Source organism: Oncorhynchus gorbuscha, linkage group LG04 (genome assembly GCF_021184085.1).
Source record: "Oncorhynchus gorbuscha isolate QuinsamMale2020 ecotype Even-year linkage group LG04, OgorEven_v1.0, whole genome shotgun sequence".
NCBI lineage: Eukaryota > Metazoa > Chordata > Actinopteri > Salmoniformes > Salmonidae > Oncorhynchus > Oncorhynchus gorbuscha.
Window position 1 is genome coordinate 50,522,356 of NC_060176.1, and position 17,112 is coordinate 50,539,467.

The 17,112-nt window shown below is 42.3% G+C and overlaps 2 protein-coding genes across 3 annotated transcripts in view; one reads left to right on the plus strand and one right to left on the minus strand.

Annotated features, from left to right (window-relative positions):
* Nucleotides 1–2,545: 2,545 nt before the first annotated feature.
* LOC124034221 (claudin-4-like) lies at nt 2,546–4,275 on the minus strand. The gene has a single exon (XM_046347104.1). It carries the CDS (start codon nt 4,055–4,057, stop codon nt 3,404–3,406), a length of 654 nt encoding a protein of 217 aa, XP_046203060.1. The 5' UTR covers nt 4,058–4,275; the 3' UTR covers nt 2,546–3,403.
* Nucleotides 4,276–5,301: 1,026 nt separating this feature from the next.
* LOC124034218 (septin-2-like) overlaps nt 5,302–17,112 on the plus strand; it is a 48,051-nt gene continuing 36,240 nt past the window's right edge. Inside the window, exons 1-6 of one of the 2 annotated variants that reach the window (XM_046347101.1) lie at nt 5,325–5,440; nt 14,265–14,425; nt 15,291–15,342; nt 15,594–15,693; nt 15,930–16,016; nt 16,728–16,851. In XM_046347101.1, coding sequence (XP_046203057.1) covers nt 15,316–15,342; nt 15,594–15,693; nt 15,930–16,016; nt 16,728–16,851 — 338 coding nt within the window. In that variant the 5' untranslated portion in view covers nt 5,325–5,440; nt 14,265–14,425; nt 15,291–15,315. Of the gene's footprint in view, nt 5,441–14,264; nt 14,426–15,290; nt 15,343–15,593; nt 15,694–15,929; nt 16,017–16,727; nt 16,852–17,112 lie in introns of both variants that reach the window. The other variant, XM_046347100.1, reaches the window with a different exon arrangement.

The window sequence follows — 17,112 nt, forward strand, 5'->3', positions numbered from 1 at the left end:
AGAATCTGTGCAGAAGATAAGACAGATGCTCTTGTATGCCTCCTTGGTTGGGGACAGAAACACCAGATCAACAAACAGTATACATTTGACTTCAGATTCTAGTAGGGCGAGGCCGAGTACCCTCGCCAATTGATTGATATATATGGTGAAGAAGGTGGGGCTCAAGCTGCATCCCTGTCTCACCCCACAGCCCTGTGGAAAGAAATGTGTTTTTTGCCTATTTTAACCGCACACTTGTTTGTGTACTTGGATTTTATAATGTTGTATGTTTTTCTCCTAACATCGCTTTTCATCAATTTGTATAGTAAAATATCATGCCAAATTGAGTCAAACAATTTTTTGAAATCAACAAAGCATGAGAAGACTTTGCCTTTGTTTTGGTTTGTTTATTTGTCAGGGTATGCAGGGTGAATACGTGGTCTGTCGTACAGTAATTTGGTAAAAAGCCAATTTGACATTTGCTCAGTACATTGTTTTCACTGAGGAAATGTCTCAGAGTCTGCTGTTAATGATAATGCAGAGGTTGCTGTTGACGCATATCCCGTGGTAGTTATTGGGGTCAAATTTGTCTCCACTTTTGTGGATTGGGGTGATCAGTCCTTGTGTCATGCCCTGGCCATAGAGTGGTTTTTATTCTCTATTTTGGTTAGGCCAGGGTGTGACTAGGGTGGGCATTGTAGTTTCTTTATTTCTATGTTTTCTATTTCTTTGTTTTTGGCCGAGTGTGGTTCTCAATCAGAGGCAGCTGTCTATCGTTGTCTCTGATTGGGAATCATACTTAGGCAGCCTTTTTCCCACCTGTGTTTTGTGGGTAGTTGTTTTCTGTATAGTTTATTTGCCTTACAGAACTGTTGGTTCTTTCACTTTGTTATTTTGTTTGAGTGTTTTGATAAATAAAAATCATGAACACTTACCACACTGCGCTTTGGTCCACTATTCCTTATGACGAGCGTAACACCTTGCTTCCAAATATTGGGAAAATGTCGGAGCTGAGGATGATGTTTATAGCCAATTGCAATTTGTGGTCTGTATATTTTATAATTTAATTTAGGATACCATTAACACCACAGGCCTTTTTGGGTTGGAGGACTTGTATTTTGTCCTGTAGTTCATTCAATGTAATTGGAGAATCCAGTGGATTCTGGTGGTCTTTCTAATTGCTGATTCTAAGATTTGTATTTGATCAGGTGTTTGTTCTTTGTTATAGAGCCAAAAAGTTTGGATAAGTGGTTCATCACATACATCTCTGTTTTGGATTAGATAACTCTTTGTGTTGTTTGTTTAGTGTGTTCAAATTTTCCCAGAAGTGGTAAGATTCTATGGATTCTTCAAATATATTGAGCTGATTTCTGACGTGCTGTTCCTTCTTTTTCCATAGTGTATTTCTGTATTGTTTTAGTGATTCACCATAGTGAAGGTCTTGACTCAAGTTTTCTGGGTCTTTATGTTTTCAGTTGGATAGGTTTCTCAATTTCCTTCTTAGTTGTGTGACAGAGCTGCAGGAGTTGTGACCTGTTTTTGTTGGTTGTTTTGTGATAGTTGTATCAAGGGGGGGAATATTTGTGAGGGAATGCTGTCACCTCCAGGTAAGTGTTTGTTGTGTGCTGAGAGTGTCAGGTTCTTGTCCAGTTCTGGCATGTTGGTCACCATGACAGACTAGTACATGGGCCTGGAAATGATTGAGATCCCCCTTTAGGATGGAGAAGCTGTCATTGTTAAAGTATGATGATTCTATTGGGGGGGGGGGGGGTATAGGTTGCACACATGTGGAAATGTTTCTCTGAGAATTTCCCTATTAATTTGTAACCAGATGTAAAATGTTCCTGTTTTTATTAATTTAATAGTAGGTTAGGTCTGCTCTATACCAAATTAACATACCCCCTGAGTCTCTTCCCAGTTTCACACTTGGTCGTTTAGGAGATGGGACTACTAGCTTTCTATAACCTAGAGCGCAACCAGTGGTTCCATCTCCTCTATACCATGTTTCTTTTAGGATGGCAATGTCTGTATTTCCAATTTCTTTGATGAAGTCTGGTGATATTAATCCCACCAGGAAATGTGTTTTGCCATCCCAATCAGCCACTCATAAACCACACAATCACAATTCGGGCCTATATAACCAAACCCACCCATTGGCGGGAAAGAGTGATAGTGCTGGAAAGACAGACATGCGGGGAGACGTTTCTAGCACATTCTCCCGAGCTTCAATTTACACGCCTGCTAAACAGCGCGTTGGGCAGAGGGAGCGCTGGCTGAAAGGGGGATGGGGTCGGGGAGTATTGTGTGCTGAACAGCAGAGCCCCATTCTAGCTGAATAGGTATTGTCATCTGGATTTATAGTTCACCAAAGTACTTTCTCCTGCTGTGGGGGTTTACAACCGCCAGGCTGGGGTTTGGGGAACCACGATGGGAACAGGATGCATTGCATGCAGGCCCAACCAGAAATAATATTAAGGACTTACAAACTACATGTTCTGATGTTTTGGTACCTTATTCTATTAATTCAATTACATTTTCGATCAGTTTAAATAAACTCGTAAACAAATACTTTAAACAATATCCGTTTAATGTCAGCGTAACAATGGAAAGAAGAATATTGCATCAAATACACAATGGATCTTTACATCAAAACCAGTCAGTAAAACAGCAGTATATTCCTAAAAATCCATGAAAAGAAACACATCCGGCACAATATGTACATATATAAAACACAAGTTTGCTAAATGTTTTGTTTTATCCTAAAATAATTTAGACTCCAGAACAGGTGTTGTGGACATCCTATATTTGACATCTAAATCTATGGTCCTAATTTGTGTAATATATGTGATTTATCGCTGTTATAGACAAATGTAAGAATGCCTGAGTTGTGTATTGGTTTGAAAATAGGCCAACATGTTTTCGTCTATCTTCACACAGTCTCATGCAGCAAAAATCCATTGTCCAAAAACCTTTTAAGTGGTTTGGAGTTAAACCACTCTGAAGTCACTGTAGCCTACACTGAAGTAAAAAGACAGCAGATATATTGTCATTAGAACTTCCTTTAGAAAAACAAATTCCGGTAAACATTTCTAAATGTAAAGGTTTATGAGCAATTATAGAAAATATAGCCTTGGACATTTAAAACAATACTGTACCTAAAACAAAGACGCTCCTTTTTGTCATTGGCTATCACTTTAGGCTATACGCATAGTCTCCAAACGTTTATTTTCTTCTGTTTGCAAAAAAAAGGATGAATGAATATGTTCTCCAATATTGTGTTTAGTTTAAAGTCAGTGTTACAAAAGGGAATGATGCTTTCATTTATTTCAAAGTTCAGAGTAAACTGCAGGTGCAAAAAAAAGTTTTTCAAAAAACCACATTTAAGCACAGCCTAGCCACCCCATCGTGAGGGTGAGACGCAGGGCTACACGTAATTCCTTTTGTCATAGTCCACGGTCCCGTTCGGTGTGGCCCGTTTGGTCGGGGCATATTTCGCCGAGTAGCCCGAATTCCCGTTAGAAGGACAGGAGCAGCAGAGGAGCGCGCCCCCGATCAGCAGGAGCGCAGTGGCCGCCCAACCGATGTAGAGCGCAGCCCCAATCTCCCTCTTCTTGGACGCGGGCACCTGTGGGTTGTAGAAATCCGAGATTATGTTGTTGGCCATCCAGCAGAGAGGGACTAAAACAAACAAGCCACTGATTATGTAGATAACCCCTCCGGCGTTCACCACCCGGGCTTTGACGTTCTCGTCATTGATGCAGTTGGTGCACTGCGCCCCGGCGATCACCACCATTAGCCCCAGCACGCCAAACACACATGCGATGACGGTCAGGGCTCGCGCCGCCTGCAGGTCGTGGCCGAGCGCAAGGACCGAGTCGTGCACCTTGCACTGCATCTGGCCCGTGCTCTGCACCACACAGGACATCCAGAGCCCATCCCAGATGGTCTGAGCCACCACAATGTTGGCCTCGATGAACGCCGTCACCTTCCACATGGGCAGCCCGCAAACGACCATCACCAGGAGCGAACCAATGACGCACAGTCCCAGTCCAAGGATCTCCAGTCCAGCGGACACCATCTTCGCTCCTTTTTAACGGATTTAAAAATAATAATATTTGTCCTCTGTTTAACAACGCGTCTCAATCTGGATGCTGCGCTTTAGGATATATGATCTTCAGTTAGGAAGTTGCTACAAATAGTCTACAAAAATGATTTATTTTAGTCAGTATGTTACTGAATGGCTGTAAAAACAACTGGTAGCATAGAGTGTCTGGACCACGGATATATTTTGAGTGGGGTGTGGGCGACTCCACAAGTGCTAAAGCCAGAAGAAAAACTTTCACCCAATCAGAAGTCACCGCATCCTCTTAGCCCCAATGAGGAGGCAGGGAAATTGGATGAGAATGAACAAAGCCAGAGGAGCGCTTTGTGTGTGTTTACAGTTATTCCGAAGATGGTTTAGTATGTTATTTGGTTAAATATAGGTTTAGGAACAAACGCAAAAGACACTTGGAAGACCAATTGACCGTAGGCTGTAATAAAACCTGTTCTAACCAAATTCATTATTACTGGAATGGTCTTGTCTAGGCCTACACAATCATTAAATGGTATAATATTTTTAAGGAAACTCAGTATAATTTAAGCACATGCAATGAATTGGTTGTGCCCAGAGGATACTGTATATGGCTCTACCCAGACCTGCAACACGTATAGCCTAGTAGAATCACATTCAATGGTATTTTATTTGGTTGAATATTGTAACATTGTAATAATAGCCAAAAGAAAAGAAAAACACACAGCCTATGTAATCCCCATTCACAGCAGTTTGGATTGCCCAATGCTGTGAAAGCTTGCGGTTTGCAGTTTATTGACAACACAGTTGTAAGCAGGTGTAACTAGTTACGTTACAAATGTTTTTTTATGGTAGGTTAGGCTGTACAATGCATCTAGGCTACCATAGAACATTTCTTGAAATATATTTATTAGGAAAAAATGCATCCACCCCATGCACTCTCTCCCCGACTCAATGTTGTATTTTTTACTAAGTTTGCATTGACATCAAAACAAAGTTGCAATTTAGACAAGGCTTGTTACATTGTTACTGTTGCAAGGCTAAAGCGAGTAGGCTAGGAGAATGAATGTTTCCTCATCCGAAACGACCAAAGCGTGTCAAGACATCAAAATCTGACGTCATCATCCATCAACAATGATAACCGCCTTGTGTAGAAACTGAGAAGCATGGCTGCCATTTTGGATGTTAAACTACCTATAGGCTGCCTATTGTTGTACTTCCACCATAGTTTGAGCCGCAATGGACCCAGTGGCACTGACTCCCACCCGTGACAAACGGGCATCATGGGGCGGAACAATTGAGCGGTTTCTGAAATCTCTTTCCTGTCCTGGGATAGAAAGAAGAGGAGAAAATACTTATGTTTATTTCCATTTCATAAATCACACACAGGTAAGGTATCAAACGGTCGTATATGAATGTTTATCTACCCGAATGAGTCTGATGAAAAGGGATTGAGCGTCTTGAGTGAGATTAGCGTTACAGATAGTTGAAATTTGGCAACATGACACCAGTCACATGAGGAAAAACTGTTGCATGCTAAAGTTTGACATGAAACAAATAGTTTCATAGTGTTTCGAAAGTTTAATTGATAGGCCTGTTTCTTATTTAAGATAAGATACAATGTTTCCATATACAGTATATGCCACACATATTCCTATTCATTTGGCCGTTAAATACTTCATAGTATGCATGGTGTGTTTGAAAAATGTAAATTTTTCCCAAACTGGGTGTGGACGTCAAAACTGTAGTAGACAACACAAGGCCAAATCATTTCCGCTACATTACAAATATCCTATCTTCTAATTCAAGGAAGGAACATTGAAAAATACTAAATCATAATACAAAACTTCACTTGTGACAAAATTGACAATTTACCTTTGCATTGACAATGCATTGTGAATAGGGGCAATTCCATTCTGAGAGTCTGATTTTTCACTTTAAAGGGTAGGTAGCAGAAACGTATCATATGTAACATGGTTTTGCATTAGAATACACATCAAAAGTCCCAATACAAAGTTACTCCTCACTTTTCCATTTGTTTTAGTTATTACATTAAACTGATCAGAATTCCGAAGAATGACGAAGTCACACAGTAAAAAAAACATTTGCAGGGTTTGACTTAATATGGAGGACCTGACGAGCCAGCCTATTTCCTATCATTCTAAACTCCCAACAGAAATCACTTAAAATGTATAATTTTAAATTAAAACAAATTGTTATCACTCATGACTTCTGGTTTCCATTACATTTTCAGAGAATTTACAAGCAAATACTGTATGAATTTATTGTTACAAATCAGCTTGCAAATTAGCTAGCCAACAAGCCTGCTAATGTTAGCCCTACCAGCCTGCTAACGTTACGTTAGCACTACGTGAGTCAGCCAGTGCATTCCCAACTCATTAAAGTAAACCAGCATTTTTTCGAAATACATAACGCCATTTAAAAATAAAAATAAACTTTATTTAACCAGGTAGGCCAGTTGAGAACAAGTTCTCATTTACACCTCCGACCTGGCCAAGATAAAGCAAAGTAGTGCGACAAAAACAACACACACATGGGATGAACAAATGTACAATCAATAACACAAATGAAAATCTGTATACAGTGTGTGCAAATTAAGGAAGTAAGGCAATAAATAGTCCATAGTGGCAAAGAAATTACAATTTTGCAATTAACACTAGAGTGATAGATGTGCAGATGAGGATGTGCAAGTTGAAATACTGGTGTGCAAAAGAGCAGAAAAAAAACAAATATGGGGATGAGGTAGGTAGTAGGTTGGATGGGCTATTTACAGATGGGCTGTGTACAGCTGCTCTGACAGCCAATGCTTGAAGTTAGTGAGGGAGATATGTCTCCAACTTAAGTGATTTTTGCAATTTGTTCCAGTCATTGGCAGCAGAGGAAGGAAAGGCGGACAAATGAGGTGTTGCTTTGGGGATGACCAGTGAAATATACCTGCTGGAGCGCATGCTACGAGTGGGTGTTGCTATGGTGACCAGTGAGCTGAGATAAGGCGGAGCTTTACCTAGCAAAGACTTATAAATTACCTGGAGCCAGTGGGTTTGGCGACGAATATGTAGGGAGGGCCAGCCAACAAGAGCGTACAGGTCTCAATGGTGGGTAGTATATGAGGCTTTGGTGACAAAACAGATAGACTGCATCCAATTTGCTGAGTAGAGTGTTGGAGGCTATTTTGTAAATTACATCGCCGAAGTCAAGGATCGGCAGGATAGTCAGTTTTACGAGAGTATGTTTAGCAGCATGAGTGAAGGAGGCTTTGTTGCGAAATAGGAAGCCGATTCTAGATTACATTTTTGGATTGGAGATGCTTAATATGAGTCTGGAAGGAGAGTTTACAGTCTAGACAGACACCTAGGCATTTGTAGTTGTCCACATATTCTAAGTCAGAACTGTCCAGAGTAGTGATGCTAGGCGGGCGGGTGTGTGCAGCGATCGGTTGAAGAGCATGCATTTAGTTTTACTAGCATTTAAGAGCAGTTGGAGGCCACAGAAGGAGTGTTGTATGGCATCGAAACTCATTTGGAGGTTTGTGTCCAAATAAGGACACAAACACAGTGTCCAAATAAGTGCCAGATGTTTACAGTATGGTGTCGTCTGCGTAGAGGTGGATCAAATAATCACCCGCAGCATGAGTGACATCATTAAAATATACAGAAAAAAAGAGTCTGCTCGAGAATTGAACCCTGTGGCACCCCCATAGAGACTGCCAGAGGTCCGGACAACAGGCCCTCCAATTTGACGCACTGAACTCTATCTGAGAAGTAGTTAGTGAAGTGTTGAGTCTGCCGATAAGAATACGGTGATTGACAAGAGTTGAAAGCCTTGGCCAGGTCGATGAAGACGGCTGCACAGTACTGTTTTTTTATCTATAGTGGTTATGATATTGTTTAGGACCTTGAGCGTGGCTGAGGTACACCCGTGACCAGCTCAGAAATCGAATTGATAGCAGAGAAGGTACAGTGGGATTCGAGATGGTCGGTGATCTGTTTGTTCACCTGGCTTTTGAAGACTTTAGAAAGTCAGGGCAGGATGGATATAGGTCTGTAACAGTTTGGGTCTAGAGTGTCTCCCCTTTGAAAGAGGGGGATGACCGCGGCCGCTTTCCAATCTTTAGAAATCTCAGACGATACGAAAGAGAGGTTGAACAGACTAGTAATAGTTAACCAGCTATCAAACAATGTTACCAGTATATGCAGTTATCTTAGTCAGCAAGCCAATCAGAGAATTGATGCTTGACGGCTGAGTTAACTACCGAAGTCAAAGAAGAGTGAAGGAGAGGCCATTTCACCGGCAAAGGGAGAGTCCGTTAATTCAATAGCGATGTAGTGAGGTAAATCCACATTGAATGTATCCAAAATGAGAAGAAGAAAAAATCCAGAAAATCACATTGTAGGATTTTTAATGAATTTATTTGCCAATTATGGTGGAAAATAAGTATTTGGTCACCTACAAACATGCAATATTTCTGGCTCTCACAGACCTGTAACTTCTTCTTTAAGAGGCTCCTCTGTCCTCCACTCGTTACCTGTATTAATGGCACCTGTTTGAACTTATCAGTATAAAAGACACCTGTCCACAACCTCAAACAGTCACACTCCAAACTCCACTATGGCCAAGACCAAAGAGCTGTCAAAGGACACCAGAAACAAAATTGTAGACCTGCACCAGGCTGGGAAGACTGAATCTGCAGCTTGGTTTTGAAGAAATCAACTGTGGGAGCAATTATTAGGAAATGGAAGACATACAAGACCACTGATAATCTCCCTCGATCTGGGGCTCCACGCAAGATCTCACCCCGTGGGGTCAAAATGATCACAAGAACGGTGAGCAAAAATCCCAGAATCACACGGGGGGACCTAGTGAATGACCTGCAGAGAGCTGGGACCAAAGTAACAAAGCCTACCATCAGTAACACACTACACCGCCAGGGACTCAAATCCTGCAGTGCCAGACGTGTCCCCATGCTTAAGCCAGTACATGTCCAGGCCCGTCTGAAGTTTGCTAGAGAGCATTTGGATGATCCAGAAGAAGATTGTGAGAATGTCATATGGTCAGATGAAACCAAAATATAACTTTTTGGTAAAAACTCAACTCATTGTGTTTGGAGGACAAAGAATGCTTAGTTGCATCCAAAGAACACCATACCTACTGTGAAGCATGGGGGTGGAAACATCATGCTTTGGGGCTGTTTTTCTGCAAAAGGACCAGGACGACTGATCCATGAAAGAATGAATGGGGCCATGTATCATGAGATTTTGAGTGAAAACCTCCTTCCATCAGCAAGGGCATTGAAGATGAAACGTGGCTGGGTCTTTCAGCATGATAATGATCCCAAACACACCGCCCGGCCAACAACTGCTCTTAAACGCTAGTAAAACCAAATGCATGCTTTTCAACCGATCGCTGCCTACACCCGCATGCCCGACTAGCATCACCACACTGGATGGTTCCGACCTTGAATATGTGGACACCTATAAGTACCTAGGTGTCTGGCTAGACTGCAAACTCTCCTTCCAGACCCATATCAAACATCTCCAATCGAAAATCAAATCAAGAATCGGCTTTCTATTCCGCAACAAAGCCTCCTTCACTCACGCTGCCAAGCTTACCCTAGTAAAACTGACTATCCTACCGATCCTCGACTTCGGCGACGTCATCTACAAAATTGCTTCCAACACTCTACTCAGCAAACTGGATGCAGTTTATCACAGTGCCATCCGTTTTGTCACTAAAGCACCTTATACTACCCACCACTGCGACTCGTATGCTCTAGTCGGCTGGCCCTCGCTACATATTCGTCGCCAGACCCACTGGCTTCAGGTCATCTACAAGGCCATGCTAGGCAAAGCTCCACCTTATCTCAGCTCACTGGTCACGATGGCAACACCCATCCGTAGCACGCGCTCCAGCAGGTGTATCTCATTGATCATCCCTAAAGCCAGCACCTCATTCGGCCGCCTTTCGTTCCAGTACTCTGCTGCCTGTGACTGGAACGAATTGCAAAAATCGCTGAAGTAGGAGACTTTTATCTCCCTCACCAACTTCAAACATCAGCTAGCTGAGCAGCTAACCGATCGCTGCAGCTGTACATAATCTATTGGTAAATAGCACACCCGTTTTCACCTACCTCATCCCCACAGTTTTTATTTATTTACTTTTCTGCTCTTTTGCACACCAATATCTCTACCTGTACATGATCATCTGATCATTTATCACTCCAGTGTTAATCTGCAATATTGTAATTATTCGCCTACCTCCTCATGCCTTTTGCACACATTGTATATAGACTCCCCTTTTTTCTCTGTGTTATTGACTTGTTAATTGTTTACTCCATGTGTAACTCTGTGTTGTCTGTTCACACTGCTATGCTTTATCGTGGCCAGGTCGCAGTTGTAAATGAGAACTTGTTCTCAACTAGCCTACCTGGTTAAATAAAGGTGAAATAAAAAAAATAAAAAATAAAAAAGGAGTGGCTTCGTAAGGAGCATTTCAAGGTCCTGGAGTGGCCTAGCCAGTCTCCAGATCTCAACCCCATGGAAAATCTTTGGAGGGAGTTGAAAGTCCGTGTTGCCCAGCAACAGCCCAAAAACATCACTTCCACCATAATTTGCAAATAAATTAATTAAAAATCCTACAATGTGATTTTTCTGGATTTTTTCTTCTTCTCATTTTGTCTGTCATAGTTGAAGTGTACCTATGATGAAAATTACAGGCCTCTCTCATCTTTTTACGTGGGAGAACTTGCACAATTGGTGGCCGACTAAATACTTTTTTGCCCCACTGTACATGCTAGCATGACTAGTAGCAAACGTTAGCCAGCTGGAACATAGCTTGGTAGCACCGGTTCTCCATATGATGTTGAGAAATAGTGCATTGTGGTTAGTTCAGAAGATTTCCAGAAATAAGTTAATAAATGTAAAAACGCTAAAACATAACTACATAACTTAATGTAATAATGATAACATAATAATCATAACATAATCGTGACTACAGCTAAGTTACTAAGTCTTGGACCACACTTACTTTGGTGAGTTAAAACTCATGCTTCCTTACCCTTTTAAAATGTATGTCAAACAAAAAGCAATGATTTCAAAAATAAACAAATCATCCAACTGCTTTTAACAATTTCCACAGATAATTTGACAAAAACACATTTACTTGAAGAACAGCGCAGATGCAAAGTTTGGTAAGAGAATGGCGGCACAAATAGCACATTCTGTTACCAAACTTTGCACTGTTCTTCAGATGATTTTTTTTTGTCAAAATGTCTGTGGAAATTGTTAAAAGTAGTCCTTTTGTATGGTTTGTTTAACTTTGCAATCATTGGTTTTTGTTTGACATACATTTTAAAGTGAAAAATCAGAGATCCATTACGGTGGATTTGCCCAGAATCTAAACTTAGGCCTACGCATCATTGAGTTGGGTCAGTATTGAGATGTTTATGCATTGTAGAAGTGCATAGCTTTATGATGTCACACCATGAACAGATAGTAAAATGTGACATATTGATATTGCTCTGCCATTTAACTTTGTGATCATCCCATGCTAGTCATGCAGTAGCTAGGCCTTTGTGAGTAGTGAAGCTTAACATTATGAGACCGTTTTCTTACCTTGTCAATAAGGCTGGGAATTGCCAGGGACCTCACGATATTATATCATGATACTTAAGTGCCAATACGATATGTATTGCAATTCGATACTGATTTTATTGCGATTCAATGTTCCAAACATTACTCACCATGTCTGCTGCAGAGGGAGAACCATGAGAAAATGAGTTTTGATCAATCATGGAAATAAGTGCTAAAAACAAATTGGTTCCATATTTAAAAAGAAGATGAAGAACAAACTATGAAAGAAAACTACTGGAGTTTTAGTGCAGGTACAGCCAACTAGTGCAAAAATAATATTGTGATATTGTCAAAATAATATTTCGATATGTAACTGTATCCCCCCCGCCCCCATCACTACTTGCCATCCAACCTTAATTTTGCTTGGCTATTTCCCTTTCTGTCCCCATCATAAAAGGGCCATCCTGTGCTCTTTCTAAAGTGTGTATTAGGAGTGGCCCTGCTGGTTTCCGTCTGCTTGAAAGGCCTTCTCATTCTGCCCATTGTTGTGTTTTTTAAACTTATGGCTCAGACTGTAGAGAGCTCCTGAAAGTATAACAGCTTTATTATTGTTTCCCACCAGCACCTCCCAACCCCCAAAGGACCAATTTATTGCAGTTGAGCCTCAAACCCCCCTCTGTGTGTGTGTGTGTGTGTGTGTGTGTGTGTGTGTGTGTGTGTGTGTGTGTGTGTGTGTGTGTGTGTGTGTGTGTGGTGTGTGTGGGTGGGTGTATTTGTATTTGTATAGGTATTGGTATGTTTATACATTAAAAATTTCATTTAATTAAAAATGGAACTATTGTACATGCCAAATTCTATACTTTTTGTCTAATTCAGTGCTGAAGCTAAGATCAAATCAAATTTATTTATATAGCCCTTCGTACATCAGCGGATATCTCAAAGTGCTGTACAGAAACCCAGCCTAAAACCCCAAACAGCAAGCAATGCAGGTGTAGAAGCACGGTGGCTAGGAAAAACTCCCTAGAAAGGCTAAAACCTAGAAAGAAACCTAGAGAGGAACCAGGCTATGTGGGGTGGCCAGTCCTCTTCTGGCTGTGCCGGGTGGAGATTATAACAGAACATGGCCAAGATGTTCAAATGTTCATAAATGACCAGCATGGTCGAATAATAGTAAGGCAGAACAGTTGAAACTGGAGCAGCAGCATGGCCAGGTGGACTGGGGACAGCAAGGAGTCATCATGTCAGGTAGTCCTGGGGCATGGTCCTAGGGCTCAGGTCCTCCGAGAGAGAGAAAGAAAGAGAGAAAGAGAATTAGAGAACACACACTTAGATTCACACAGGACACCGAATAGGACAGGAGAAGTACTCCAGATATAACAAACTGACCCTAGCCCCCCGACACAAACTACTGCAGCATAAATACTGGAGGCTGAGACAGGAGGGGTCAGGAGACACTGTGGCCCCATCCGAGGACACCCCCGGACAGGGCCAAAACAGGAAGGATATAACCCCACCCACTTTGCCAAAGCACAGCCCCCACACCACAAGAAGATATGGATGTCATGCCAGGTAGCTATGTAGGCTAGAGAAGGCAATGTATATTTAAGTGCTAAATAGTTTATCAATTCACAACCGAGTCATAGCATAGCTCAGATCAGGGTGGACTTTAGCTGCCATTTCTTGAAGAGGTTCTTAACTAATTAATCTTAAAATAATTCAAAATAATAATAACAAATATAGATTTGGTTATAGGTCTAAATAATTCTGTATGGTGTAAATGCTTTGTTTTAAGTTTCTGTGTGGTAGAGGTGAAGTAAATAGCTTCACTCCTACCACAGCCCTTCATGGCTTTAATCCAGCTAATAAATCAAGTGTAGACCTCACATGCCAGGACTTTGGCTTAACTAAGGTGGCATTTTTCCTTCTTTGCCAAACCGTTTAATCTCCCTCAGGTTGGGCCTTCTGATTGTGTTTGTGTGTGGGTGTGTGAGTTCATAACAGCTTACAGAAGCCGGTCAGGTAGCCTAGCGATCAAGAGTGTTGGGTCATTAACCGAAAGGTCTCCTTGATCAAGACAGTTAACCCCCAGTAACAACTGCTCCCCGGGCACCGATGACGTGGATGTTGATTAAGGCAGCCCCCCCGTACCTCTCTGATTCAGTTGTGCAACTGACTAAATATCCCCCTTTCCCTCATTAAGTGGGTATTATTGCCGCCTACCTGTATCCCCCATAGTGTTGCCTTTATGATATTACCAAAGTGATAATGGAACAGCTTAAATAATCTACTGCTATTTCCCACAGAGACCGCCCAGGAATAGTGTGTGTGTGTGTGGGGGGAGATACATTTTTTGTTACAGATAAAATAGCTTGTTCAAATACAGACATAAAACATATCACATAAATTGCTTTTGCATATTCAATAATTGCATTGTAACCTGTACATTATAATGGCCCCTAGAATGTAGAGCTAAGTAACAAATGAATAATAATACTGCTGTGAATTAAATGTAAGATATCACTCGGATGCATAATTCCCCACTCAGCCGAATCTCACCCTGCGCTAGCCTGCTTTGTCCTGCTTGCTAAGGTCCATATCACAAGCTAACCACCTCTGTGCTTAAGCTCCTGGTGGTGTGTGTGATCGCGGGCCAGCGGGACCGAGGTTGGGCCAGCGGGACCGTGGTCGGGACCGCGAGCCGGTGCTTGTTTCCTCTCCTACCCCAGCGAGTGGTGATCCGAAAGGCCTCAGGAACGTGGAAAGATGAAAGGACTCAGGAACCTGGGTGATTAACAGCCATTGTTCTCCTGAGAGCTCGTTGAAACGGAGAGGGATATCTGGCCACGTTGCCTGCTGCGGAGATAGGAGGTCCTGGCACCATGTAGAATAAATCAGTCTTCATCACTCTTTTAATGGTTGCCAGACAATATTAAAGTGTCAGATATGGGACACTCCTCAAAATTATTTTGTTAAGTTTCTTTTGTTTGTTTTTCTAATAAAGTTGCATAACAAAGTTCAGTCGTCTCTGGCTGCGCTTGCCATCTCTCCCCGCTTTCGCCTTATCGCACACGACCTGTCAGTCAGTGCCCAGTGCATTAGTGATCAAATGGAGGGGGGGGGGCAGCGCAGGGCACCAGTTGGTGGCCATTATGTGATAATTTATCATTCAGGCTCATTTCTCTGTCATCTGAGTAGTACCATTGAGTTGGACAGCAGGAGCCTAACTAAACAAACCAGGCCTTACTGGAGGTCTGGGAATCAACTTGATGCCCACCCTGTTTCTGCTCCATCCACTGACTGTGATACATAGTTAATGGGGTTGGCTGTGAGTGACTGGATGTCAGTGCAGTCTTAAAGTGCCCTAGTGTGGATGCTGTCAGTGTCATTATTATTATTCAGAATGCCGATGATAGTGACTACTGCAAATTAATGGTAGTACTGTAGTAGGAGTTATGACTGCAGGCTTGGTGGTGAGTGATTATACAGTTGTTGTCTATGAGATGTTGAGACAGCCTGGATGCCAGTCTACTGCTTACAACAATGCTACTGTACATTGTTGCCTTTCCAAGAAGATAACAAGTTTAGTAAAGCAGAAACAGACTAGCTGATGTTACACTGTGACTTATCTGATGTCTTGTTTCTGGTTGCAGGTTTGGGTGACCAGCAACAGTGACCATGTCTCAGTCTGGAGAGAAAGGGAAAGTGAGTGTGCCCTTACCACTTCAACACACACACACACACACACACACATTGTGGGCGCACATACAGAGCACACATAGAGAGCGATCATCCTATCCCAGAGGACATCCTGTATAAATGCTTCTGTTTCATCGACAGCCTTATTGCTTTTGGGATTTTCTCATCTCAGAAACAATTCAAGACCCCTTTTCCAATGCTAATCCTATTGAGTTATATAATACTGTACATTACCTCTATAACCATGTGTTTGTTAGTTCCCTGAGGCGGCTGGATATGTGGGTTTTGCCAACCTGCCCAACCAGGTACACAGGAAGTCCGTGAAGAAGGGATTTGAGTTCACCCTCATGGTCGTTGGTGAGTATGACTTATTACACAACTATTTTGATTCAATTCAAGAGAAGCTTACCTACACAGCAGTTATTTTGTGCCAGAATGCTGTCTAGTTGAAGTCTGTGTCCCAAATGGTGCCCTTTTCCCTATATAGTGCACTACTTTTGACCAGAACCCTGGCCAAAAGTAGTGCGCTACAGTAACCTTGTAGATATGTATAGATCCTAGAGTACTATGCCTGGTCTGTATTCCTCCTGCAGGAGAGTCTGGTTTGGGCAAGTCTACGCTGATCAACAGCCTGTTTCTGACAGACCTTTACCCAGAGAGATACATCCCTGGGGCCGCAGGTGAACACACACACACACACACACACACACACACACACACACACACACACACACACACACACACACACACACACACACACACACACACACACACACACACACACACACACACACACACACACACACACACACACACACACACACACACACACACACACACACACACACACACACACACAGAGAGAGGAAATAAGCAGGGAGGAATGAGTTCTGCTCTCAGACCAGACAGTGCATATACACACACACACTGTAATAACAGAGAAAGGTCTGTTTTCAGCTGTCTCCAGCATTGTATTGCCTGGAGTGGAATGTTAAGAATGTTTATTTTGTATTAGTCTTGAAAAGGCCCATCCCCTCTTTATGACTTTGGCCAGTCTGAAAAAGCACCTCCAGCTCCTACCACTTTTGTGTTTGTAGTTCTGAAGGGATAGGATAGGTGTAAGCAATATGGTGATGGCTTATGGTAGCAACTTCTGCCATACTGCTTACACCTGTCCAGTGCCAGAAGATCTGCATAAGGATATTGTGTCCAGAGGCTTGGCTTTGGCAGACTTTGTTATTTAAGCTCTAAAGTCACATGGAACAGAAACTTTGATGTGAAAAGTAATGAAACTGCTTATTATTAAGCTGTGTCCCCTGGGATCCCTCTAAACTTAACCTAGTGTGTTACACACAATGAAAAGATATTTCCTTTTGTCTCCACCTCTGTAGAGAAGATTGAGCGGACGGTGCAGATAGAAGCCAGTACGGTGGAGATTGAAGAGAGAGGAGTGAAGCTCCGTCTTACTGTGGTCGACACCCCCGGATACGGAGATGCCATCAACAGCCAAGACTGGTGTGTGTGTGTGTACAATGGTTGATGACGGCAGGAGCAGTTATTCTTCCTGTGCCCTTGCCCCCATCAGCTGCTGTGTGGGCTCTCTCCCTCCCCCTCGTCTCTCTCTCTTCCCCTCCTCCTCTCTGCTCCGTTTCCTTTTGATTGTCCTGACATACCTGTGTTTGGGCCTGGTGGTTTGACATACAACTCGAGGTTGGTGACAACTGGCAGTGATCTAAGGGCTAGGCTGAGTGCAATAGAGCAGGTTAGCAGCTCTAT